We start from the raw sequence: 27,192 nt of genomic DNA, 5'->3' as shown, positions 1-27,192 counted from the left end.
GTTCTTTAGGTGGGGCTCTGAAGGATGAGTAGATGTGATCAGGGGAAGGTAAAGCAAAGAGGCAGAAGGAAGAACGGTTGGAGCAGACGGTGGGACCAGCAGAAGGCCAGTATGGCTATAACTGGAGGGGATGGGGTCGGGAAGGAGAGGGAGTGAAACGAGGCTGCAGGTAGAGGCAAGGACCAGCGTAGTCATGCGGAGCCACTAAAGAGCTTGAGTAGAGAAGTGATAGGATAAATGATTGGATGTTTAGAAGATCGCATCAAGATCCTTTATGGGCAGTTGATTTGATGAGGCAAGATGGCTCTGTGGGGAGGCTGCTCAAAGTGTTACAGGAGCAAGATGATGTTGGCCTGGGGTAGAGTCATTGTATTGGAACTGGAGAGAAGTGAGTGGATTTAAGAGATGTTTCAATTGCATTGAACTTGGTGAATGACTGAGATTCCATTGATGATGCCTGGATTTCTGGCTTGAGAAGCTGTATGGATTGCCATGGCTCATTACTGAGCTCAAACGCTTAGTGAGGAACAGATTCTGAAAGAAAGATCACATGCTGAGTTTAAGGGTTGAAGTAGAGTTAGAGCTGATAATTTAAGACAGGTTTGGGCTGCACAGGAACTTGGGAGTCCTCTGGGATTCACTGAAGTCATGGGAGAAAATGGAAGGTAGCAGGGAGTGGGGAATGGACATGACCAGGGAGGTGGGTGGAGAAATCAGTGGAAAAAAGAATTCAAGCACAAGGGGCTATATCAGCGTTAAGGTGGTATCTAGTTCGGCTGTGAAATCTAAGTCAGCTCTGCCCATTACTAAGGAGAAATCTCATTAGGAAATGCTGAAAACTATATGTGGGGCTTAGCAACAAAGAGGTGGTTGGGACCTCAGGGGAGCTGTGGGGACAGAAGCCAGTTTTGAACAATAGGTTGCATTCGAGGCAGAAGAATGAATCAGGTACAGATCCTTTTTTGAGAAGTTAGGAGCAGGGAGGGGGTTAGATGGAGCTACAAGAGGGGTGTAGAATCCAGGATACAGATCTAGATCTTGGGAATCCTGTATCTGGACGTTTAGATATGGAACAGAAGACATAGTTACATAAACCTCTGCAAATGTGGGTGGGGTATAATCCAGAGTCAAGGCAAGGGGATAGGCATTTACCTCCAGCAGTTCAGAAGAAGGGGACAGATGGAGCCTCAGGAGCAGGCAGGTGGGGAGGGTTAGAGTGGGATGGTCAGCGGTACCATTCTGATGAAGTCTGTGTACTCAGTGGCGCAGGAAGGAAGCAGAATCAGTTTGTAGGCTAGCTCTGTTCTCCAGCTGTGCCTGGAAGCCACCATGGCAAGCCTGGGATAGGCAGATGGGTGGGTTCATCCAGGGTTGAGGTTTTTCCTCTGTGGGAGTAATGAAAGGACAGGGAACACACAGACTGAAGGTATTAACAGTAGAGGAATGATTTCATTGGGGTTTTAATGGGATGAAGATGGCTGGGAGGATGTAGGATGGTCAGTGACCAGCAGTGTTGGGGTAGTGGGCACAGCTGAGTGGAGGAAGACGCATGTACTTTGCTAAGTGTGCGGCGTGTGTATGAATCACCTGGGGATCTTATTAAACTGCAGATCCTGATGCAGTAGGTCTGGATTCCCAGATTATGCATTTCTAACAAGCTCCTAAGTGCTGCTAGCCCCTCTGGTCCTTAGATCACACTGAAGGAGAAATGAGAAGGTGGTGGTCCAAGAATGGGATGCCTGAGCTGGGAATCATAGAGCGGACAGATAGCACAGCCCAGGGAATGACTAAGTGGACCACCAGAAGTTCAAAGAATGAGACGGGCCGGCTGGTCATCAAGTCTCTCAGGATGCGTGACAGTGATGCTAGCACTTACTGTTGGCAACACTGTTCTAGGCACCTCAGGTATAGTCTGTTGTTTAATCCTCACAACGGTCTGCCATGAGGTATTGATACCCATGATGATCCCTTATTTTACAGATAAGGAAAGTGAGACCCAGAGAAGCCTTTCCCCAAATCACCCTCACTTGTGAGTGGAGGAGTCAGGATTCACACTGTGGCCATAAAATTCTAGAACATCTTCAGAGTCCAGTGCCCTTATGTGAATGGATGCATTGCTTATCTCTGATGATGGAAGCTGGAGGGGGGATGGTATATAGACATTTTTAGCCAGATGTTAGCATCATCAGTGAATACAGTTAAGAGAGTGCTAGGGTTTTGGTAAACTATCCCTTTTAATCCTCATCTAGAGCCATACCCATTTTACAGGTAAGAAAAATAAGACTCAGGTTATGTAGTTAAGTGGGAGAGATGGCAAGTGAATTCAAATTGGTCCAAAGCCTCTTCTTCCTCTGTATCAGGTTTCACTCTTATCACCACCCAGACATGGAAGTTCTTTTCTAATTCTCAGATAGGCTATAGTTACCATGGGAATAATTTCTTCCTGCATTGAAAGCTGCATCCTGGAGATGATGTGTGGTAAACAGGTGACTGAGTGGGAGCCAGGGCATCTGGGCTTGGCTCTGTCTCTGACTAGCAGGTGTGCGCATGTGTCTATAGGTCTCAGTTTTTTTTAATCCCTATGGATCCCTTTCAGAGCTGTATTCAATAAGTATGATGTCAGTTAGAATGACTCCTTTCATACTAATGTTTACTATAGACTTAGCACTTGATAACTTGATAGGTAATCCCCGATTCTTACACAAGGTTAAATATTGTCTCTGAATTAGAAATAAGGATACTGCAGCCTGGAGACTTACAGGAACCTGCCAACTTCCTCTCTGCTCACAAAATGCTGAAGCTGGGGTTTCTCTGAGGTTTTTGAATCCAAAGCTCATGTTCTTGCTATCCAAGCTTGCTTCCTCAACCTCTTCTGTATCCTCTTGCTTATGGGTGTAGATGGTGCCATTAGCCAGCTTTATCAAACTTTCAATACCTGGACCCAGAGAAGAAATGCATTTTATGTTGATTTTGAGAAGCAACCCCCCTGCATGCACGTCAGCATGCGCGTGCACACACACACACATGCACACATACACATACACACACACATGTGTACCGTGTGCACACTGATACCTCTGAAACAGAAGTTTCATGAAGCAATGCTTATGGTTTGTATTAGCAATGCTCTTAATTTTCTTTTCACTTCCAGTTCAGTTTAATCTATTTTATTAATATGCTTGTTAAACTCTACCGAATTGATTTAACTACCTACCAATGGGCTGTAGCCCTCAGTTTGAAAATTATGTGCACATCCGGATTTCTCAATATAATTACTCCAGATCTTTACCCCCTGCCTCTCCCTGTTTCTTCTTATGGAATGTAATGAAAAATATCTCTCGACCTGATAATTTCTGTAACAGTGTTAAATCTAAATCAATGCTTGCCCTCACCCATCTGCCATCCATACATCTGTAGAGTGAAAAACTATTTCATATATTTGTCCTGAGAGCAGGAATGAAAATGTATGCTTTTTTTCTTGCTGAAAATACTAATTAACAAAAAGTGAAGAATGAGGAAGTGACATTTGTCCCTCCTGGACTTGAGAAGATGGGGATAGAAGAACCTCTCTTGTGGGCTGATAAATTGAAAGGGTGTAGGGTGGGGAGGGACCGCAGTATTAGAATTCTGGTAAATGATGAGTGAAACTTACTTCATGTTCATCTGTGCCATATAGCTGTCTAACTACTATTACCGTTGGACTTGTCCAAGGCTGTGTGTTTATTGGACTCCTTTATGTACCAGGTCTTGTTCTGAGTACCTCACCTGTTATCTCAGCAGTTGTATTGTCTCCATGTTTTTACAGGTGGGGAGACCAAGGCATGGAGAGGTTAAGTGACCTGCCCAAGGTCACACAGCTAGTAGGGATTGGTCTCGGGGGGATTCATATCCAGGGAGGCTGCCCCTGGAGCTCATGGTCTTTATCATTAAGCTGTAACTGTCACATCTTTCAGGTAATTCTTTGTTAGGCACCATGCCCAGAACAGGGTTCTCACTTCTGGGTTTTGAATCCTGAGAAGAATCACACAGGGAAGAAAAATGGTTGGTATCCATTCACTCCACAAGGGCTGCCAGAAGGGACTTACCACTTGAGGGAAGAAGTTCTTGCTTCTCAAATTGGTAGGGTTGATTTAGTTTCTTTCTCTCTTGAGCTCTGGTTTTTAATTTAAAAGAAAACCAACAACTTTCAAAAAAAAAATGAGAGCTACCCATTTCCTTTAAATAAATTTATTTGTGCTTAAAATTTCACTGTCAGAGAAAAAAACAAAAATGGGAACCCTGATAAATGCAGACAGTTGTTTGACTCTTCCTGGTCTGTTTTCTCATCTTTAAAATAAAGGAATTGCATACGCCCATCCCTAGATCCCTCTTAACTGTGATCTTTCGCTAGAATTGGGTGCTAGTGACTCATGACATTTTCAGGAAGAGACCAGCTGGCCCCATGTTAGGGAAACAGGAGAAGGTTTGTTAACGTGACCTTTGCATTCATGTTGTATGTTTTCTATATGTTTTACATGACTGTGATTCTACTGTTGGTGAATTCATTTAAACCATAAACATAACAATGGTGACTAGCAGGGGTTCCTTCCCAAGCGTGCCTCGTGCAGACCACGGAGACCTCAGTGCTGAGAGGTCTGGGCAGAAACTCTGTGCCAGGTGAGTACCTTAACGTGACCTTCCTGGACCTGGCACTAGGAGTTAGATTCATCTTCACTCTTAGCCTAAGAAGTGGTCCCATTCCAGGGATTATGATCACGCCATTATTCTGCCTTTAAAAGCATGTCATTATCAAAGAATCAGTACGACCCATTCCAGAGTTTTGTATCAGACAGTGCTTTGAAAAGAAGATCTGAAATGTCAATGACATCAAGAAGACTTGAAGTTGTTTGAAAGTAGCCGTGTGTTCATCCGTGGGAAAAAATTAGAGATGCTTGTTTTCTTTCACGCTTTGATGAAGCCTTACAACTTGCAATAAAGGGACTGTGGGAAGAATGAAGCAATTGTTTCTGACAAGCTGTATGTAAACATTGCATTTCTGCATAATGACATAAATAACCAGGTGAAAAGAAATGGATTTGCACAGGTGTTAGAGTACAAAGGTTTCCCCTGAAACTAGACATCTGAAGACAAAAACCCACCTCCAGTGGCTCTCTCCTGCTACCCGCCAATTGAGGGAGCATCTGTCCTTCCTGGAAGGAGAGACCCATGGAGGAGTTAATTCCTCTCAGCAAGTATTTACTGGTGACTTACATTCCTGGCAGTCCACGCAGAGCAAAGAGAAGCAGGGTCTGAGAACTGGGCAGACCCACAGTGGGTCTGAGCCATAACCCAGCGTGTAGGAAGGTAACTCAGACATCTGTTCCAACCCCCTTATTTTAAGCTTGGGTGACTTGAGATCCACACAGATAGTTAACTTGTTCAGACTCAGGTCATTTGTCTAGCTTGAGATCAGACCCAGCCTAAATCTAGGAACTCTGTTCTTAGTATAATTGACATGAGTAATATTATTATAATATTGTAATATAAATAATAAGAAACACCTGCTTTCCATACGCTGGCCCCTTCTGTATGCTGTCAGTACTTTACATACGTTTACTTAGTGACACGCAGTGACTCATTTAACCCTCATGGCTCCCTGAGGTATACATCATTGCTTCTATTTTACAGAAGAGGAAACTGAGGCAATGAGAAAGGGAAGTAGTTTGCCCCAAGTCACGCAGATAGTAAATGGTGACGTTTGGATCAAAACCCAGGCAACCTGATCCCAGAGTTTCCCCTCTAAACCACTAGGCAAGGGGTCAGCAAACCTATACTTTCTGTAAAGGACCAACCGGATAGTAAATATTTTCGGCTTTGTGAGCCATAAGCATCTCTGTTGCATCTGCTCAGCTCTGTCTTCGTAGTGTGAAAGCAGCTGGAGACCACCAGTTAAATGAATGGGTGTGGCCGTGTCCCAATAAAACTTTATTTATAAAAACAGGCGGGGCTGGATCTGTAGTTTTCAGATCCTACACTGGACTATGCCACCTCCTAGGGCACACTTATAAATGGCATTAGGAGAGATACAGATGTCTGAGGAGTGTGGTGATCTGGTTTTACAAGGCATTTGGGGCCAGAAATTGCACTAAAACAGTATGGTTTTTGTATTCCTTTTGGGTCTAGTGTCCTGCTTTGGCCAGAGAGAGTGATGGTCATCAAAGCCGTGTGCAGTGGGTTGTTAGGAGGCTGAGAGTCAGAAGAGGCTTTTTATTCTCCCTCAGCTTTCTGGTGACCTTGCACAAGTCCCTTAGCACCTGTCACTCAGAACTCTCCTCAATGGTGATAGCATTCCTTGCCACCTGTCCCTCTCCTTCTCTGAAGTGTATGTCTTGGATTAATGAAGTCTTGTCCGAGATGTACTTGGAGCTGTGAGTTTGGGAGAGAGGAAACGTAGTAAGTGACAGTCATCGTTTAGCTTGCTTGCACATGAGCATTTTGGGGATATGGGACCATCGATCTTACGTTTGGCAGGAAGAGCCCAGTTTTAAATGAAAGGCACTTTTGGTAATGTGCGGGAGAGAATGTGGACGGAGGGGCCATAAATTTATGTGTTGCCTATGCAGTGGTAGACTTTAGGTAATGGCATTCTTTAGAGGGTGAAACATACTTATTTCTGTTTTTAGCAAGTGTGCAATGAGAGGATTCCATGGCCTACCTCATTATGTATCATCTCCATAAGGAAATTTAGGCTTCTCTGCTAAACTGTGCGTCTTAACATGAGGGAGGATTTTTATAAATGTTTCCAAGTGAAATTTTGAAGTTAAAAGTTGAACCAAGAAGCCTCAAAGGGAACCAAGCTGCTGCTTGCATTTCAATGAAGGGGAGAGGAAATTCATTATAGAGGTTGAAAATGTGGTTTGCATGCTAAGACTCTGGTGGAAGAATGGGCCTCCCGGACCGGGTGGGAGGGAAATTCTAGTTTGCCCTTTGTGGTTAAGGTTTCTTGACTAAGTACACATAGACCTTCTAATGCTCCCCCTGCCTTTTTTTTTCATTTTTTTTTAAAGCTTTGTAAGAACATTTTTCTTCAAGTTTAAAGATACATATTGAACTGAAAATTTCAGCTTGTCTCAGAATCTTTGTTTTTTTTCCCCAATTGTTTGTTTTGTTCTCTTGACAAAAACTATTTAAAAATTCAATAGATGTTAATCTTTGGGAATCTACACTTAAGATGCTCTCACACCAATTAAATTGATATATTCAGTGGAGATGTTCTTGGTACTGGGCTAGGTCTCTATTAATACGGTTGTATCTTACTGTAAACAATAGCATCAATCCTGCAGAGCAACATTCTTCTGGTTCTACAGGTGAGCAGACTGAGAAGCTAACTCTGTGAGAGTGAATCAGCTAGAAAGTGGCAAAGCCATAACTGGATTCTGTCTTCCTAATTCCAAAACCCCAGCAAGTAGGGCGACCAAACGTCCTAGTTTCTGGGATGCAGGATTCTCAGAGCTAAAACTGGAAATGGAGATTGTGGTCACCCTGCCCAGAAGAGGCTTGCTATCCCAAGTGTCAAGGGAGTGCTCACTCATGACCGGGAAGCACGTCCTCATATACCACAGGGGGGTTTTCCTCTGTGATGTCTCCCCTTACCTGCTGGAAGCCACGTGTGTGCACCGTAAGACCTCTAGGGCCACAACTCCTAGGGCATCTTGGCCCCAAAGAGGAAACCTAGGAGCCTGAGTTCGTTGGGATTTCCAGCTTGCTGCTGCTGCTGCTGCTGCTAAGTCGCTTCAGTCGTCCGACTCTGTGTGACCCCATAGATGGTAGCCCACCAGGCTCCCCTGTCCCTGGGACTCTCCAGGCAAGAATACTGGAGTGGGTTGCCATTTCCTTCTCCATTTCCAGCTTGAATGTAGCCCTATTTATCAGTCCAGTTTGGGTTGATAGAGCAAAAGGCACAATTCTTAGAGTGGTAGCATCCATAGTTTTGCACATGTGCTTCAAAATATTGCTATGCTCTTGTGCTCACAAGTGAGCCTATTGTTTGAAAGGCTGGGTAAGCACTGGAGAATTTTACCCCTTCTATTCCATCTCCTTCCAGGCTTTCTAAGGACAATTCGTTTGCCTTTGGGGATCAGATCTGACCACCAGAAATGGGGGCCAGCTAGCACAAAGCTTCTCCTCTCAAAGCCTGAATGTTTCTTTTCAAGCAAATGATTTTGACCTGTGTCCAGCTGCCAAAGGGCACTGTGTACTTAGGCTGCCTTTAAAATATTTCTAAAGAAAGGTTGGCATGCAGGGCCACAGATTGTGAGCGCTGTTGTTGCCAGAGTGAAAGCAGAAGTGATCATTAGAACATTATGCATCTACATATGGTCAAGAGATTGCTCTTTACGCAAAAGGTGAATCTGTGTGAACACACGTTTTTTTTTGTTTTTTTTTTTTTCTGTTTTAAAAAATATACTGAGCCAGGGCCCTGTCAGTGGCCCCTGGAAACCCCCCTGGTGACTTTCCAGGAAAAGACAGATCAAAAGCAGGCAGGGAGGTCACTTGATGCTTCAGCTGACTTGTGGGAGATGTTATTCTCCAAAATGTGATGCTTGTAAATGGATGAAAAGGCCAGCCTGTGCCACCGTGCTGGGATCACTGCCGTGTGTCAGTTACATGGGTGCCTGTTTTGAGATTAGTTTTTAAGACTTAGTCATTAGATTCACACAGGGGACCTTGTAATCACTTAATTACCGGTGTGCTTGCTGTATAATGTCAAAAGATGCCTTGTCATTTTTATTTCATGTTTTGTTCAAGTTTCTCTGTGACTGTCCCAAATGAAATACCCTTCAAGAACAAAGTATTTCTTCTGTGATGGGAGCCTGTTTCTGGGAGAAATAAGATACAAGCTCTGGTTGATGAGCAGAGAGAAAGGGCCAGGAAATGAGGGCAGAGCAAAGGGGATGGGAACAAGAGGAGGGGGAAGAGAATGAGAAGCTGAGGTTGGGTGTGGTGGGCATAGCGGTGGCCACAGAAGAGAGGAGAAGTTGAAGGGAGGGCTGGGCAACAGTCCAGGAGATGCACAGATAAGCTGAGAGAGACACATGTAGAATCAGGTAGACAGATCCAAATAGAGACACACACAGATTAACCCACGATCAGAGAGAGGCCCTGGTCTACTGGTCTGGACAGACAGTTAAGAGTGGTCCTTGTTCGTATGTTATGCAATCATCCATCATCTTACTGATGACACTTTTACCTGTTTGCATCTTTCTGGCTTTAAAGATCTATAACTCATCTGTGTTTGTATATGTGCAGACTATTGAGGAAGCCGGCTCTTAGGTGAGATTTGAGAGCCTGTATAAGTAATTAGCATAATCTCTGGGGCCAGACCATCTGTTTGAATCCAAGCCTTGCCACCTACTTGCTTGGTGACTCGGGCAAGTAACATAATCTCTGTATCTCAGTTTCTTCTTAAAATGGAGTTAATAATAGTGTTTACTGCATTGGTTGCTGTGAGGGTTAAAGGAGATGATGTATGGAAACCCGTGGGACCATGGTACCCCACAAGTATCGGCTGGTATTACTACTGTACTTGTAAAATGATCCTGGATGTTGTGGCACCAATTTTCCTCTGATGGCCTGTTCACAGAGGTTAGTATGCTCTTCTGGCTACTGAAGAGGCTTCATGTTCCCATCTGGGGCTTTTGGCACTGACCCTTATTGCCATCTGAGGAGAGAGTGAAAAGGTAGTCATATGCTGTGAATAAAGAGTTTCAGCCTCTAGTCCAGCTCTGGTATGGACTACCTATGAGACAATTTCTTTGGATCTTCTCTCAGATTATGGTCTTTCACTAGGTGATTGATATTGAGTCCTTTCTGGTGTGTGAGTTTTATGATTTGGCTATTATTTTACTTCTATGCAAAAGTTTTGTGGACTTAAGATTCTTGAAAAGATCAGAGATTGATTATACAAGAACCACTGGAATGAAGAAGTGTGTGTGCTGCAGTATACTGTCGACCCTTGAGCAACATGAGTTGAGCTACACATTATATGCAGATATTTTTTAGTAATAAATACTGCAGTACTTACTAGACAGTCCGTGGTTGGTTGAATCCTCAGATGCAGCCAAACTATAGATGCGAAGGGCCCACTCCACTATAAGCTATATGCAGACTAACCCCTGAGTTGGTCAAGGGTTAACCATAGATAGATAAAAGGAAAGGATGAAAAGTCTGACTTCCTGTAGACATGCTGGTCATCATGACTGTTGACATTATTTCCATTTTTAAACCTTTTCTGCTAGAGGGGGAGCAGAGTTTGAAAAGGTGCTACATCAAGATGTGCTGTGGAATGGAATATTATTCAGTTATAAAAAGAATGAAATATTGCTATGTTATAGCCACACGGATGGACCTTCAGTTCAGTTCAGTTGTTCAGTCGTGTCTGACTCTTTGCGACCCTGTGGACTGTAGCACGCCAGGCCTCGCTGTTCATCACCAACTCCTGGAGTTTACTCAAACTCATGTCCATTGAGTCGGTGATGTCATCCAACCATCTCATCCTCTGTCGTCCCCTTCTCCTTCCGCCTTCAATCTTTCCCAGCGTCAAGGTCTTGTCAAATGAGTCAGTGCTTTGCTTCAGGTGGCCAAAGTATTAGAATTTCGGCTTCAGCATCAGTCCTTCCAATGAATATTCAGGACTGATTTTCTTTAGGATGGACTGGCTGGATCCCCTTGCTGTCCAAGGGACTCTCAACAGTCTTCTTCAACACCACAGTTCAAAAGCATCAATTCTTTGGTGCTCAGCTTTGTTTATAGTCCAACTCTCACATCCATACATGACTACTGGAAAAACCATATCTTTGACTAGACAGACCTTTGTTGGCAAAGTAATCTGTTTTTTAATATGCTGTCTAGGTTGGTCATACTTTTCTTCCAAGAAGCAAGTGTCTTTTAATTTCATGGCTGCAGTCACGATCTGCAGTGATTTTGGAGCCCCTCCAAAATAAAGTCTGTCACTGTTTCCTTTGTTTCCCCGTCTATTTGCCATGAAGTGATGGGAACTGATGCCATGATCTTCGTTTTCTGAATGTTGAGCTTTAAGCCACCTTTTTCACTCTCCTCTTTCACTTTCATCAAGAGGCTCTTTAGTTCTTCGCTTTCTGCCATAAGTGTGGTATTATCTGTATATCTGAGGCTATTGATATTTCTCTCGGCAATCTTGATTCCAGTTGGTGCTTCATCCAGTCCAGCATTTCTCATTATGTACTCTGCATATAAATTAAGTAAGCAGGGTAACAGTATACAGCCATCAGTACTCCTTTCCCAATTTGGAACCAGTCTGTTGTTCCACGTCCAGTTCTAACTGTTGCTTCTTGACCTGCATACAGATTTCTTAGGAGGCAGGTTAGGTGGTCTGGTATTCCCATCTCCTGAAGAATTTTCTACAATTTCTTGTGATCCACACAGTCAAAGGCTTTGGCATATTATGCTTAGTGAAATAAGACAGAAAAATGATACCACTTAGATATGGAATCTAAAAAATTATATAAATGACAGTATATGCAAAACAGAAACAAATTCACAGATGCAGAATGCAAATTTGTGGTTACCAATGGGGAGAGGGGAGAAGGGAGGGACAAACTAGGGGTATGGGATTAGCATATACAAACTACAGTATGTAAAATAAATAAGCAACAAGGATATGCTGTAGAGTACAGGGAGTTATACTCACTATTCTGTGATGGTCTATAATGGAGTAGAATCTGCAAAAATTCTGAGTCACTGTGCTGTGTACCTGAAACTAACACAATCTTGTAAATCAACTGAATTTCAATGAAAAAAGATGAAGCGTGGGGTAGGGTCTTAGTTCACAGAAGGTAAATTTTCATCCTTTAAAGCTGAGTCCTGATTTTGCAATTTAGCACAGGTAACCTGTTCGTCCTAAGCGAGTGACTACACTGACTATGCCTGTCTCTGGCGCCTTTTATCTCCCTTTCTATTACTGTCCCAGCTTCTTCCAACTGTCAGATGTTCACCACGGAACCCTGTGTGTCTCAGTCAACAAAACTGCCTCTTGCCCTTTCCCTAAGGCAGCCAAACTCTTCTTCCTGCTTCCCCCCTGGGTAGTGATGCCAGTGTGGATGACTGAAAAAATGTAGCTCTCCAGGTCATTCTTGGATTTGAAAAGAGAATTCCTTTAAACTTGGAACTTTGAGGAAGATAGTGTTTGAGCTGGGAGCTTTGAGAGTCTCCTCCCAGTCACAGGCCGCCCGCTGGGCTGTACCTTTCTACCTCAAATCTAAGTAAATTGCCAGGGTCTAGAGTACCCAAAGGCATGATTGGGTTGGAATGTGTAAAGGTAGCCTAGTGGTGAAGAACATAGGTGAGCTGACTGACAAAGTTAGGTAGGAATCCTATTTTTGCCCTTGGATACATCAGAGTCTCAGTTTGTTTGCCTGAAAAATGGGGGAAATAGTGACAAAGAATATAGTCATCGAGAGGATTAAATGTATTAACGTATCCAAGGATGTTTGCTCATTTATGGCACATAGGGAATGCTTGTATATAGTTGCAATGACTCAGGGCTATCTTCCTGAGCACGTGACCTGTACAGTTGCACAAGGCATCCTTCTCAGGGGGGCCCTGTGCTGGGGTTAGTGCTTTCTGTCACTGTCTTAAAATTCTTCATAATTTTGAACAAGGGCCCTGAAGTTACCTATCCAGTCCTGCTACTCCTGGGCTACCTTTGACCTCTGCTCACTCATCTGGTCCCACTTGTTACACACCTCTCCCCTTTCTATTGCTTGTTGTTTTCTCGGGCCTTAGTTAAAAGAAAGGATCTTTTCTTTGGGAAGAGAACTGTGGTTCACAGCCTCTGGAATATTCAGATACAGATATCTTTTGTTGCCTCCACTTTTAGAAGTCACTGATTAAAGGTCTTTTAGAGCACATCCCCTCTAAAGTCAAATGGCAAAAATTACCCCAGGTAGACAAGAACCCTGTGAAGACGTGTGATTGAAGACATTTGGGTGGAAAGTCTTGCAGTGTGCCCTGTCCCTCCCCCTCTGCCTTCCCCATGCTCATTATCAGACTCTCTCAGCCACTGTCGGGCTATGTCCCTTTGTCATCTTTCTCACAGAGGGTCCTGACTTGAGTTACTCCCCATAATGGTGACCTATGATTATTCAAAGCAGTTTTCTAGAAAATATACCATTTCTGTTTGGAGTTGGGAGACTAGAGAGAGGCACAGAGCAGCCCACAGGCATACCCATGTATTCACCTTCTGTGTGTGGATGAACAGGATAAGCCTTGGTTTGAATCTAGATAAATCCTATAACAACTTGGTCCTCAGGTTCCCTGACTTATGGTTTCTAAATGTGGTTGCTCAGTTGCATCTGACCTTTTGCAACCCCATGAACTGTAGCCCACCAGGCTCTACTGTCCATGAAATTCTTCAGGCAAGAATACTGGAGTGGATTGCCATTCCCTTTTCCAGAGTATTTTCCCAACCAAGGGATCAAACCCAGGTCTCCCACAGTGCAGGAAGATTCTTTACCATCTGAGCCAATAGGAAGCCAGTTTTGTCCAAATCTAGCATTCTTAGACTAGCACACGTGTGTTAGTCACTAAATATCAACTTCGGGACAGGGGAGTTCTTTGGAAAATCAAAGACAGGTCTCCCATCAGAACTTGAGAAGTGTTGGGATCCGCTTGCTTTCTTTCTTGCAAAGACACCCCCAGGCCTGCCTGGACCTCTGGGTTGCAGAGCAGCACATTTGGACACTAAAAGTGGTGGGTGGCCAGGGAGCTCTGCTCCAGGTGTGAACTAGGAGTTCAGACTATTCCCAGCCTTAGTATTCTCTAGGGCCCCTGCTGGGCAAGAGGGGCCTATAGGTATACGGGACCCCATTGGCTATCTGTATGTTCTTAGCTGAGAATTGGAATGGAAACTTCCATAAATGTGCTCTCTAGGACTGAGACAGGCATAGCAGAAAAGGAGTCAGGGTTGACTTCTTGGGACAATAGCCTGTTTTGCTGCCTGTGTGTCATGTAAATGTTATCAGCTAGTGGACAGAGAACAGAAAGCAAGTGGGCAACCTCGGGTGGCAGTTGTATTTTGGAAAGCATGAATGAGTACTTGGCTTTTTCATTAAGTTTGCTGTTGAGATAGTGGGGCTCCTCCTATGCATGACATCTATATTTTAGTATCTCTGAGCCCTGTCTTGCTTCCTCAACTGGAGTAATCTGTGGCTCTTTTGGGCTGCTGATTGATTGCTTGTCTTGAGATTTGGCAACTGATCTGTTCAATACAGCCCTTCATTCAGTGATTCTTAGGGTAAAGTTAATACTCCTACAAGGTCAATAATCTGTTCCAGCTCACTTAGTCTTTCATGAAGCCTCAGGAGCCCCGTATCTAATGGTCTGTGGGTCACACCAAAGCCCACCAGCCCACTTTCTGGTATTGATACTGATGCTGCCACTTCTGTCTTACAGGTGCTCACGTCATGCCGTGCCTTCCTTGTCACAGCACGAATCCCCACCAAGGTGAGTGTCGATGAGTTTCCTCCTTCCAACACACGTACACAGCCCAACACATCACGCACTGGCTTCTCAGTTGCATAGACTTACGATTTAGGCCAGTATGTCCAGAGTTCTCTTTGCACAACCTTATTTTCCTTCCTTCTCCCCAGAAAGCGTCTGTAGATCTCCTTTGTCCCCCTGTGTAGAGCATCCAAGAAAAGCAGCAAAGCATTTCATGCTCTGTATCCTCGGGGCTGGTGAATTTCAATGATTTTCCTCTCAACTGGGGCAGGGTTTATACTTTCTTCAAGTCTGGTTCTTATTTCCTTGGGTCTAATAATGGCGCAATTTTCTAAGGCTTTGACAGGTGGGGAATAACCATCCTAACTCATAAAGAGTATATGACCGGAAATGTAGCCATCCAGTCCTCCTCCATGGTGGAGGACTCTGATGTGGCCTCTAAAAAATAAGTAAAAATATAGTTTTCAAGGTGTTGCCTCTAGAAAATAACATGATACCACTGGTTCTTTAAAAAAGACTAACATCTTCCATAAGATGTCCTTCATTATAGGGTGCAAATTAACATTTGAACTGATAACTGGTGAATTAGGCACCACAATCGCTTCTTTTATTTCCTTTATGGTCACAGAAGGGTTTTGGCCTATTTTATAGGATATGAACTGAATGGTAACAAGAAATTGGGATTTTTTCTTCCCCTAAAAAGATAATGATAGCTACATTTATTGAATATTGTTTTAGTAAATAAGATGATCTCCCTAAAAATAAGTTATGAAAGCCATGTGGTAGGTCTCATTCTTCTTCTTACAGATGAGGAAACTGAGGCACAGGGAGGGATGGTGGCTTGCCTGAGGTCAGGCTTACACCAGTTAGTGACAGATACATGGTTCTCATCAAAGCATGGGAGCAGGGGCTTTACATCCCTAAAAGTACCTTGTTATCACCAGAATTTAGTTAGTTATCTATCAAGTATATTTTAAGTACATTATCTCACTCAATTCTCACAGTAGCCTTGTACTATTAGAAAAGTACTTGTAGCTATTAGAAAAGAGCTCAAAAACTACAGAGCTGGCTTATCTGAGTATTTGCAAGTAATGAGTTGGAAGAGATTTAGACTCACTAGCCTCCTCTTTTCCAGAGAAGGCAATGCCACCCCACTCCAGTACTCTTGCCTGGAAAATCCCATAGATGGAGGAGCCTGGAAGGCTGAAGTCCATGGGGTCGCTGAGGGTCGGACACGACTGAGCGACTTCACTTTCACTTTTCACTTTCATGCATGGAGAAGGAAATGGCAACCCACTCCAGTGTTCCTGCCTGGAGAATCCCAGGGACGGGGGAGCCTGGTGGGCTGCCGTCTATGGGGTCGCACAGAGTCGGACATGACTGAAGTGACTTAGTAGCAGTAGTAGCCTCCTCTTTTCACCTTTCTACTGAGCTGAACTTGCCTCACTTGCCAACAAACCCAGGAAGATGGGGAAGGTTGGAAGATGCTTTCAGCCTCATTGAACTATGATGTTTGGGTTGCATCATGTTTCTAGTCCTTTCTTCTTAAAATTCAATATTTAGCCACTGTCTTGTGAATACTTTCTTATGTGCTGGCCACGGTGCTGTCATGAAGTGGACCTTGTAGGACTGACTAATGATTTGCATGATTTTCGCTGAATTTTGAGAAGGTGCCAACCCAGAGTTTGCTAATCAAAGGCTGTGGCTACCTGATGTCTTTTTTCTTTCTAATCATGCAAATGTTAAATTTCACACAGTTTCTCTAAGGAATGAGACTTTATATTATCCCACCCCTTTTGATAATACAGAGTGAGACTTTATGTTTATCATGTGTTATAAATGAAATCAGTTATTCTGTAAATGATTTTGGACTAAATTACCTGTATGCTAAAGTACCTGAAGGCAGGCTATAAGGAAGTGAGTTAACCATTATTGTACTGGTGAAAAATTAATTAAGGAAGGAAAATAGTCAAGCAGTCTATTGACTGGAAGGCTCCTGAATGATATGTTTACCCTAATTAAAAATGTTATCACCTCTTGAAGAGTCACGTGTCTCCCTTCTGTTGCCCCCTCCTTGCTCTGCTCTTGAGCAAATGGCCACTTTCATTCCATGATATATATAACATTCACACCGGCCTGGCTAGGGCAGTTTGGACATTGGTTCTGATTTCTGATATTGTCAGCATCACAAAGAAAGAAAGGCAGACCTTCTCTCAGAATGACCCGCGGGCAGGCTGCCCTGGAGAGAAGGCTGGTTTTCATGTGTCACAGCATACCTTGGTTAAGAAGCAGAGCCAGTGTCAATGACATTCATTTTTCTGGGGAAATAATTATATTCAGAACAGTAGTGTACAACCGCCTCTGGTTTTCACACAGGCTTCTTCTCTTTTCTTCGGGGCTGATTAATTAAACATTTTCTTTTCTCTTTTTATAGTAAAATGTACCTCATACGCAGTCAAATGTACAAAATAGAAATGTGCAACTCTGTGATTAATCACCGAGCAGAGACCTCTGCAGCCACATGCAGATGAAGAAATAGAACTTTGCCATTCCCCCCAGAAGGCCCCAACTCTGCTTAGGGGGATGGGGAGTGGGTTATTGTTAGGGGAGGGTCCGCAGGAAAGCTGGGTTGGAAGATGACCCCATGTCAACCAGGCAGTGGAAGGGGTCTCCCACTGGTCAGAGGTTTACTAGTTGACAAGAGCACAGTGCATCTGGGGAGCTGGGTTGTGGGCCCAGGACTGAGGAGGAGGCTGTGGAGGAAGGGAAACTGGCCAGAAAGATGGGCAGTCATGACACAGGTCACTGCGTCCAGAATAGTGGGAGTTCCCGGAGGAGCGAGGGAGCTGTTGATAGCCTGGGCCCATTCCTTCCTCATACCTAACCGATTCCTAGTGTCTGTGGCTCTCTCAAAGATGCCCCAGGTCTCCTGCAGCACGCCTGTGTCTCCGCTTCCTCACTAGTCCCCCTGCCTGTTTCTGCTCAGTGGTGTTCTTTAAGCTATCTTCAGGGTGGCCTGGAGTCAGGGGAGGGTCAGTGACAGGGGTTGAGAGCACAGGTCTATTAAAAAGAGCCGTGGGTGAGATTAGAGAGAATGCCTTGGACCTGGTTATAACATCAGTCAGTGTGTCTCAGGGACTCCCTTCCTCACCATTCATTGATTGTTAAGATCAATAACCCTTGATTGTTATGATCAATAACAGACTCAGCCTGTCCTCCCTTCCTCATCCCCAAAACTGCAGAGTCTGCTTCCCATTTCAGTCTTGCCCTCATTCTCTGAATCCTTCTGTGCCTTTGCAGATTCTTTTTCTTCTGCCTGGATTTCCTTTTTCCGTTTTTCTTTGTTGGACACACTTGAAGTCATTCTTCAGGGCCTAGCTGGAATGTCTCAGTGCTTTCCTGGCTCCCTGGCACTTGGCTTATTCCAGGGACAGCCCTGAGGCGCAGGAGAAGCATCTTAACTGACCTCCAGCTGACCTCTCCCAGCCAGACTGACCACAGCTGCCCATGCCAGCCCCGGTGATGCTGACTGCTGCCAGCTGCATCTTTGTAGCTGCTAGGTTGTAAGAGAGTGCAGGTCCTCCCAGACACCTGTCCCCACCAGTTGAATGAGATGCCCACTAAGAGTCAGTGGTTTGTTTCCAAACCTATTCACAGCAGTTACAATTACAGTTTTAAATTAAAGAAATATGTATTTCACATTATCAATGAAATAGGCTGTAAAAAGAGAGAGCATCTATGAAGTATTGAATGCTGATCAAGTAATTCACTTAAAATATTACTGTCATGTTAAGGACCAGGCATCTGTTAAAAGCCAGGGGCATGGGGAATATAACAACATAGAGAACTTATACCCTCATACTGCTTTCCCAGTGTCTTCAAGTTCTCAGTCCATTTTAAAGAGCTTACATTCAAAGTTGGGTGCTCTGCAGTTATGAGCGTGGCCCACAAAGGAAATGCCTTTGAAGGCCAACCCAAGGGGCTTAACTCAAAGAAGAAACTTTGGCACTATGTCCAAGGCTGGCAAATAAAAATATGTTTATAAGATTTAATTTGAAATAAACGGGAAGGTAGAGATACACTTTATTTAGAAACGAATTCCTGCTTTAAATGAGTTTTCAAACCTCACCAAGTATTGATCTTGATAACAATAGGGAAGAAGACATCCACTCTAATTGAATGTTTAAGAGGTGCCTCCAAGACTGCATTTAACTCTGGGAGGACGAGATAAATGTGTCATTTCTCTTGCCCATCTTGGCACATAGTAGGCCTTCTGTAACTATCTGTTGGCTCAATGATGTGAATGATGAAGCAGTGAATTTATCTTTCTACTTCCAGCCCTCATCTTCATACTTCAAAGCATTTAACTGGAGATTCACGGGTCCTCTGTTCTAAAATTGATCCTACCAAATGTATAAAGGTACAGCATAGCACCAGCAGGCAGAGCTATGGGTTCGGCTCTAGATGGGTTCTTTCCCCATTACTTTTCTGGTTTTAAACCAAGAGAGTGAAATAAACTTATCCAGCTCAGTTCTGCCCATTGTCTTTAGTCCTCGGTTCTGTGACTGTTTGCTGTACTCAGATGAAACACTGAAAAACTGGGAGAAAGATTAGTGGCCGTTTTCCAGGAAAAACAGGCAGAGAGTGAGAGACTGGAGATATTTTGAAGAAAAAGAAATGCTGATTATAGGAGAAGCGAGGAAGGAGCATGTGCTATTAAAATAGAAAGGAAATAAATCATAATTTATGCATATACAGGGACAGAAGACTTTTATTTATTAATAACTGTGTTTCATTGGAGCACAGATTAAAATTCCTAAATACTGTGTTTTCCTAAATCCATTTAAAATAGGCACTTTAATGAAAGACAGTGGAAAGAATGATGACTCCAATAAGTGGTCAGAATGTAACCCAAAGGGGTAAGGGTTTAGAAAGAAGGGAAAACCAAAAGACACAGGATGAAAACCAGTGTCTTTATCCTGATCTGATTTGCTGAAGCAACGTCTGAAATAAGAGAAAAAAGTCTATTTAGATGGCTCCCTTCATACAGTCATTCCTCAGTAAATAAATAATGGAGTAGAAGTACAGAAACTTTCCATGGGGTTGGTCCTTGGATGGAATTTTAAAAAGTCAGACTTGGCATTTCCTTTTGGCCCTTTAGGAAAGTTACTAATGCTTTTTTTGAAATATGATAGGTCAAAGGTCATGTCATATTGAATGAATGGAGATATTAAATCAGCCTACCTTCAGAAGATGTCCAATATTTTGTTTGCACTTGGACTATTTCTAATTGTAGCATTTTTCCTTTGAATTATAGGTTTTAACACCCTTATTACAGGTCTGTCTTTCCTCCCCCTCCCTCAATTGCAGCTCGAGGTAACCTTCAGCTACTTGGAGATTCACGGTGTCATCTGCAGCAAGCCGGCTCAGGTGGGTATGAACAACCTGTTTGTCATTATTCCAAGGTCAGAACCTTTCTTGAGTTTCTGAAACCAGATAATACCTTCTGTTTGGTTCACTAATGAAAGTTTCTTGAGATAATGTGGAAAAACAAGATAAGGGAAAATGGAGTTTTGAATGAGGGACTGAACAGGGGCTGGGTGGGCCGGGGTCAGGAGTTCGTGATAAAGGAAGCAGTTTGTTCTCCTTAGTATGGAAAGACCTAATGAGCTCTTATGTTACCTGGCAATGTAGATGTGAGAGTACTGTTCCTTCGAAATGTACAAGTTTTAGCACTAAAATTTCATAGCTATTCTACAATACTATGTAAGATCTTTCTGGGAATAGAGTGATTAAGAGAATTTTTTGATATTAATAAAATATAGATTTTAAAGGACAACTTTATTGAACTGTAACATGCAGTCAACTAAAGTGTGCAGCTTGATAAGCTGTGACATGTGGAGCCATGAAACAATGACCACAATCAAGATCCTGAACATATTCATCACTCCCATGCATCACTCTCACGCATCTTAGTAAACATTTCCTCTTGCCCCTCCTCATCTGTAATCACCTATAGGCATCTGCTCTCAGCCACTAATTTCTGCAATTTTATCTGAGTAGAATCATAGTGTGTGTGCTTCCTTTTAGCCAGTGTATTTATTTGGAGAATGATTGATTTTGTTGCATATCTCAATAGTTCGTTCCTTTTTATTGCTGAGTAGTGTTCCATTGTATGACTGTATCACAGTTTATCATCCCTTGATGGACATTTGGGTTGTTTTAGCTTTTGGCTGACAAGCAAAGGTGCAGTGGGCATTTATTTACAAATCATTGATTGGACATTGGCTTTTAGTTTATGTGGGTAAATATCTAGGAGTGGAATGGCTGAATTGTATGGTAGGTGTCTGTTATCTGCAGGCTACTGTCCATGGGGTCACAAAGAGTCGAACACGACTGAGCGATTTCACTTCACTTCAAACTGTTTTCCAAAGTGGTTGTACCATTTTACATCACCACCAGCACTGTGTAAGAGTTCCAGTTCCTTCATATCCTCCATAATACTGGTATGATCAGTGCTTTAAATTTTAGCCATTTTAATAAATTTGTAGTTTTTAAAATTTGTATTTTCCTAGTGACTAAAGATATTGAACGTCTTATCTGTTAATTTGCTGTCATGTATCTTTGTTCAAGTGTTGGTTCAAATATTTTGCCATTTTAAAAATTAAGTTCTTGTTCTTTTACTGGTTCTTTGTATATTTTGGATACAAATCCTTTATCAGATATATGATTTGTACATATTTTCTCTTGGTCTGTGGCTGGTTTTTTCATTTTCTTTACAGTGCTTTCCAAAGAGCGGAATTTAAAAATTTTGATGAAGTTCAGTTTGTCTGTTTTCTTTCATGGATCATGCTGACATCATATTGAACAAATTCTTGATTAACTTAAGGTCACAGATGCTCCATATCTTCTCAGGTGTTTTATAGCTCTAAGTTATACATTTAGGTCTATGATCCATTTTGAAATATTAATAATTTCTGTATATAAAGCAATATGTGGATCAATTTTTTAATATATATATTTCTACTTGTTCCAGTAATGTCTGTTTGAAACTGTCATTTCCCCACTGAACTTTGACTTTTGTTGAAGATCAACTGTACACGTAAATGTTGCTCTCTTTTTCTGGTCTCCTTGGTCCCTTTCATCCTGTCCGTCTAGTCTATTTGTATGATCGTGCATTGTCCTTATGTTGATCTTGCATTGTCTTGATTACTGTGGCTGTTATAGCAAGAATCGAAATCAGATAGTGTTAGTCCTCCAATTTTGTTCTTTTTCAAAGTTGTTTTAGTGATTCTATGTTCTTTGCATTCCGTATGAATTTTAGACTCAGCTCAGTTTCTCTACAAAAAGGCCTGCTGAGATTTTGATTGGGATTATATTGTATCTATAAATCAGTTTGGAGAGAACTGATGTCTTAATAAAATGGAATCTCTGATCCAAGAAAATTATTTCCCAAAGGTGTTAGGTCTTTTAAAATTTATCTTGGTAGTATTTTGTTGTAGCTTTCAGTATACAAGTCTTATATATCTTTGTCAAATTTACTGATATAAAGTTGTTCATAGTATCCACTTGTTAGCATTTAATTATCTGTAGATTGTCTTTCGTGATGTTGATGATTTGGTTCTTCTCTCTTTTCTTTTCATATCAATCTGGTTAGAGGTTTATCAACTCTTTTGATCTTCTCAAGGAACTTGCTTTTTGGTTGTATTCACTTTTCTCTATTGACTTCATTGATTGTTTTATATTCCATTGATTCTTACTCTGATGTTTTTATTTCCTTCTATTTAATTAAAAAAAAAAAAACTCTAAAGAAAATGTGTATGTGTGTGTGTGTAGTTTGTTGATAACGTTCCTAAAAGAAATTGTCGAAATTGTCACTTTATGTTGATTGAGATTGCATACAAATCCTTGGAACATTTCCATAGTTCATCTTAAAGCAATGTTTTATCCTATCTGTTTATCATTCTCCAGGAACTGGAGTTTGGAAGGAAAATTATAGCTCCATATGTTTGCCCAAATGGGCAAACATATGCAGGAGTGATCACTCATGAATGATGACATAACCAGGGCCTTCCTGATGGTCTTAATTCAGGAATGTTTATGTTTATGATTTTGGGGTTGTGGTGGGAACAGAAGGGTGGTATTGAAATGTCAATGCCAAGGTTATATTCAGAATATGATTAGACTGTGCTATTTAATTATGAGAAAGGATGTTAATACAGCAAGACCAATTTTTGCATGTGGCTGCTGAAACTGATCTTACCACACTTACGGTGCTGTGCCTTCAATATGTCCAGCATTCAGAGGAATGAGGGTTAAGGCAATCTGCCTCAGTCCCATGGAGCTGTTCTGTCACTGTAAGTACCACAACAGCAGCTCTACAATGTCACTTAAGTCTGACTGTATGCATGGTGTGGACCTTGAAAATAAAATCACTATATGGTGAAACAGTGGGACTGTTTTCACAAAGGAGCCAGCAATCCAGACACTGGCAATATGAGTCATTTAGTGGGATTCAAAATTTGATGTTTTAAAATTGCCTGTGGTGCTTTTTAAAAATACCGATGCCTCAGCTATTGGGTGTAAGACAGGCTACAAGGATGTGTTGTACAGCACAGGGAATATAGCCTATATTTTCCAGTAACTATAAGTGGAGTGTAACCTTTAAAATTTGTATAAAAATGAAAAAGATGTACCTCCAGCAGCCCTACTCCCTCCTCTGCCACATAGACACACTCTCACACATATTCACTCACGACAGTTAGGATTCCATATGTCTGAGGTGGGCATTGGTTCTGTTGTGTCCCACAGGTTGACAATGAATAACCCGTGTTACCTCAGGACCGTTGATGTTGCTGGATTTTTTTTTTTTCTGATGTGAAATCATAAGAATGATGGCATCTGCCTGACTACCCTTGAACAGAACATTTTTTTTTTAGTGTTTTCTGGGATTTATTAACTTTTCTGTCACTGCAATTTTATCATTTAATTATAGTAAATTTTGATAAGATTCAAGGAGACATATGCATTTCATGATATATTAGTGAGAGTGAGTGAACTTCGTGCTGAGTTTGTGAAATGTGACTTTTACTATTCTTTTCTTCCTTCCTGTGAAAATGTAGGAGAGCGTCATCTTATTTTAGAAGTCCCCACTCCAGTACTCTTGCCTGGAGAATCCCAGGGACGGAGGAGCCTGATAGGCTGCAGTCCATGGGGTCGCTAAGAGTTGGACACAACTGAGCGACTTCACTTTCACTTTCATGCATTGGAGAAGGAAATGGCAACCCACTCCAGTGTTCTTGCCTGGAGAATCCCGGGAAGGGGGAGCCTGGTGGGCTGCCGTCTATGGGGTTGCACAGAGTCGGACACGACTGAAGCGACTTATCCTTATCCTTGCCATAACACTTTCTGGGGTTCAAGTTTTCTTGCTGTCATGGTCGATAAATAGAGATCAGTGGTTGTATAGTTTCATAGTTCTAGCATTTTTGGACCATTTTTTATACAACTGAAATAGCTGCTAAATTTTTTTCCTTTTTTTTCATTATAAGGTTGTTTGCTGTGTCATAGAATGATTTTGATAAACCACCTATGGCCATTTCCGTTGCAAGAAAAACGCTTCACAGATCTGTTGGCTGGGCTTTAGTAAGAACATTTTTCTTAAAGATTACTCAGGTGGTTCTAAGCAAGAGGTGGAGTGGGGTTAGAAACTTGAGTCTTAAATATTAATAGGATACTAGTGTTCATAGTGCTGACTATTATTTTAAATGTTCATTGGACTCAGGGAATATATTCTGCTAGGTGTCTAAGCAGTAATTGTTTCAAACATTCTGTTTTAGCCTCAACTGAAGTAGGAGGGCGAGGGATATTTGAGAGGGAGTTCTTTTTTCTGATGAAATGATTTACTGTGTTGGTCTCACCTCTATCACTTTGTTGTCATCTTTACAGTATGCAAAGGTGGTGACATATTATGCAAGGCTGGATGACTTTTATGTGAGGTTGAACTCAAAGGCCTCAATTCTTCCCACCTGTCACCTTTTTTCCTTCCCTGTCATTCTATTCAATCTTGTACAATTAAGGATGATTAGGTGTTAAGATTAAGTGGAATTTAGAATAAGCTAGTTACTAATTATCCACACCCAAACTGTGAACTGAATAGATGCACTAGATGTGATGAAAGAAGTAGTACATTATAGTGAAAAATATAATTACCTGTTGTGGGAAGGTTGGGGGTGGGGTGTGGAACATAGACAAGGAGGTTGCATCACAAAGTATCTGGCTTTTTAAAACATACGTATGCCCAGATAGGTGTGTATGAAACATCAGCAGCTTTAGCCTTACTCAAGACATATCACTGAAGTGTCATGTAAGTAACTACCTCCATGTACAAGAATGCTTGCTGCCTTTTTTGGGATAAATATCTCTTGGACCAACTGCTACAAGACCAATGAAGTCTTTGTCTAGAGAATTTCAAATGCAGTGCTGTAGTGAAAATTGGGATTAAAAAAGTGCTTTCTATTCAGGGAGCCAACTAACCGTTACAAAGTTGGTATGGATTAAATACTTGTTAACAGATTCCTCTAAGGGTACTTATGAAAAAGTAACATTTAAGGACTTAAATTACTTAAGTCTTTTTTATTTCATTTTGACAAATAAATTGGATTGCTTTTTCTTTTAATATAAGCACTTTGAAATACAGATTATTTTTTAAAATTCAGCTGATTTTTTTGTTTTTGTTCAGTTGCTAAGTTGTATCCAAATCTTTGCAACCCCGTGGACTGTAGCCCGCCAGGCTCCTCTGTCCATGGGGTTTTCCAGGTCAGAAATACTGGAGTGGATTGTCATTTCCTTTTCCAGGGGATCTTCCTGGACTGGAGATCATTCTTTACCACTCAGCCGCCAGGAAGCTAATTTTAGGACAACCTAAATTCCATGGGCAGAGGAGCCTGGTGGGCTACAGTCCATGGGGTTGTAGAGTTGGATAGGACCGAGCTGCACATACAGCCACACACACACAGTGAATCTAAAAGCTTCTTTTAAATCCAGTTGTTTAGTTGCATATTAAGGGTAGAGTTTCCCCATCATATTTTTGTACAAATTAAGTAGCAACAGGGAGTAGATATACAAGGATATTTTGATGCAGTGATCATCAAAGGGATTGCATTTTATATTAATATTTTTGAGATCCAAGATAATGGTATCTTTTTTCCTTTCAAAAGAAGTGACTTGAACAACTTTTTATTTGGAATGTGTTTCTAGTCAGTCTAATGTCTCTCTTGTGACCTACCCTTTCTATCAGGTTGTTTTATTCTTATTTGTAAGCCTAGCTATATGAACTCAGTTTAGCATTTTGGTATAAGTTTTGGACATCTCCAGCAGCTAATTATAGAAATGAGTCTTCACCTAGCATGAATTTTATTAACCTGTTCCCTCTGTATAATCCTTTCCAAATATCCTCTCTCAGAAAAGTTGAAGCTTTTATAACACTTGATTTTTCTTTTGTTATCAGGGAAAAGATTTTACCCTTTTACTTAAATATCTCATGATGTCTTGTTTTTAAAGCATGTTTTCGAAAAATGGAACTACCAGCTTGTCCTCTGGTATTCACTGAAGGAGGTATTCTTACACTAGATGGTAGGGATATAACAGACTTTGTAATTTGTAAGTCAAGGTAAAATCTTGGTAAAAGGAGAAGTCACCCACAAATGTGGATATTCACTCTCCATCATTGAGGGGATCTGTTTGAATCTGCAGTTTGGCCCTTAGAGACACTTGCTTCAGTTTCTGGATATTTCTGACAACAACTCTACCCAGACAGTTTGTTGAGTCTTAAAATTAAGAGCATTATTTTAAGAAATTGCTTCTTAAAATCTGGTATTCGATTAGTATATATCAGCATTAACACAGAAGTATCCTGTTATGCAAAGTTTCAATTTCTGTAGTTTCAGTTATCCATGGTTGACCATGGTTGGAAAAATGGAAAAATCTGGAAATAATTCATAAATCTTACATTTCATGCTGTTCTGAGTAGTCTTACATACATGCTGTTCAAGCATGTATGAAATCTTGCACTGCCCTGCCTCATCCCATCCAGGACTTGAATCATCTCTTCATTCAGTGTTTGTCACACATTAGTCACATGGTTGCCAGCTAGGTTATCAGACCAGCTGTCACAGTATTTCAGTGCTTGTGTTCAAGTAATCCTTATTTTATAATGGCCCTGAAGCATAAGCATCATAATATTGGCAATTTGGATGTGCCAAAGAGAAGCCAGAGTGCTCCCTTTAAATGAAAAGGTGAAAGTTCTTGACTTAATAAGGAAAGAAAAAAATTATATGCTGAGGATGCGTAGATCCGTGGTAAGGACGGATCTTTTATCTGTGAAATTGTGAGGCAAGAAAAAGAAATTTGTGCTATTTTGCTGTTGTATCTCAAATTGCCAAAGTTATAGCCACAGAGTGTGATGACTGCTTAATGAAGATGGAAAAGGCTTTAAAGAAAACCATTGACAAAAAAAAGAGAATCTAATGAATGAGAGAAAATATTTGCAAATGATGTGACTGATAAGAGGTAAATATTGAACATATATAAACAGCTCATACAGCTCAACATCAAAAAAACAATCTCACTAAAAATTGGGCAGAAGTGAATAGGCGTTTTTCCAAAGAGGAAATGCAG

At 41.7% G+C, this 27,192-nt stretch overlaps 1 protein-coding gene across 7 annotated transcripts in view; it reads left to right on the top strand.

The window, feature by feature from the left end:
* Positions 1 to 27,192, top strand: part of CARMIL1 (capping protein regulator and myosin 1 linker 1) — a 308,279-nt gene that overhangs the window by 117,323 nt on the left and 163,764 nt on the right. For 6 of the 7 annotated variants that reach the window (XM_027524067.1, XM_027524073.1, XM_027524069.1 and 3 more), the window contains exons 3-4: positions 14,470 to 14,520; positions 19,888 to 19,947. In XM_027524067.1, coding sequence (XP_027379868.1) covers positions 14,470 to 14,520; positions 19,888 to 19,947 — 111 coding nt within the window. Of the gene's footprint in view, positions 1 to 14,469; positions 14,521 to 19,834; positions 19,948 to 27,192 lie in introns of all 7 variants that reach the window. The other variant, XM_027524071.1, reaches the window with a different exon arrangement.

This window comes from Bos indicus x Bos taurus, chromosome 23 (genome assembly GCF_003369695.1).
Source record: "Bos indicus x Bos taurus breed Angus x Brahman F1 hybrid chromosome 23, Bos_hybrid_MaternalHap_v2.0, whole genome shotgun sequence".
Classification (NCBI taxonomy): Eukaryota; Metazoa; Chordata; class Mammalia; order Artiodactyla; family Bovidae; genus Bos; species Bos indicus x Bos taurus.
This window is presented reverse-complemented; position numbering and strand designations above follow the sequence as displayed.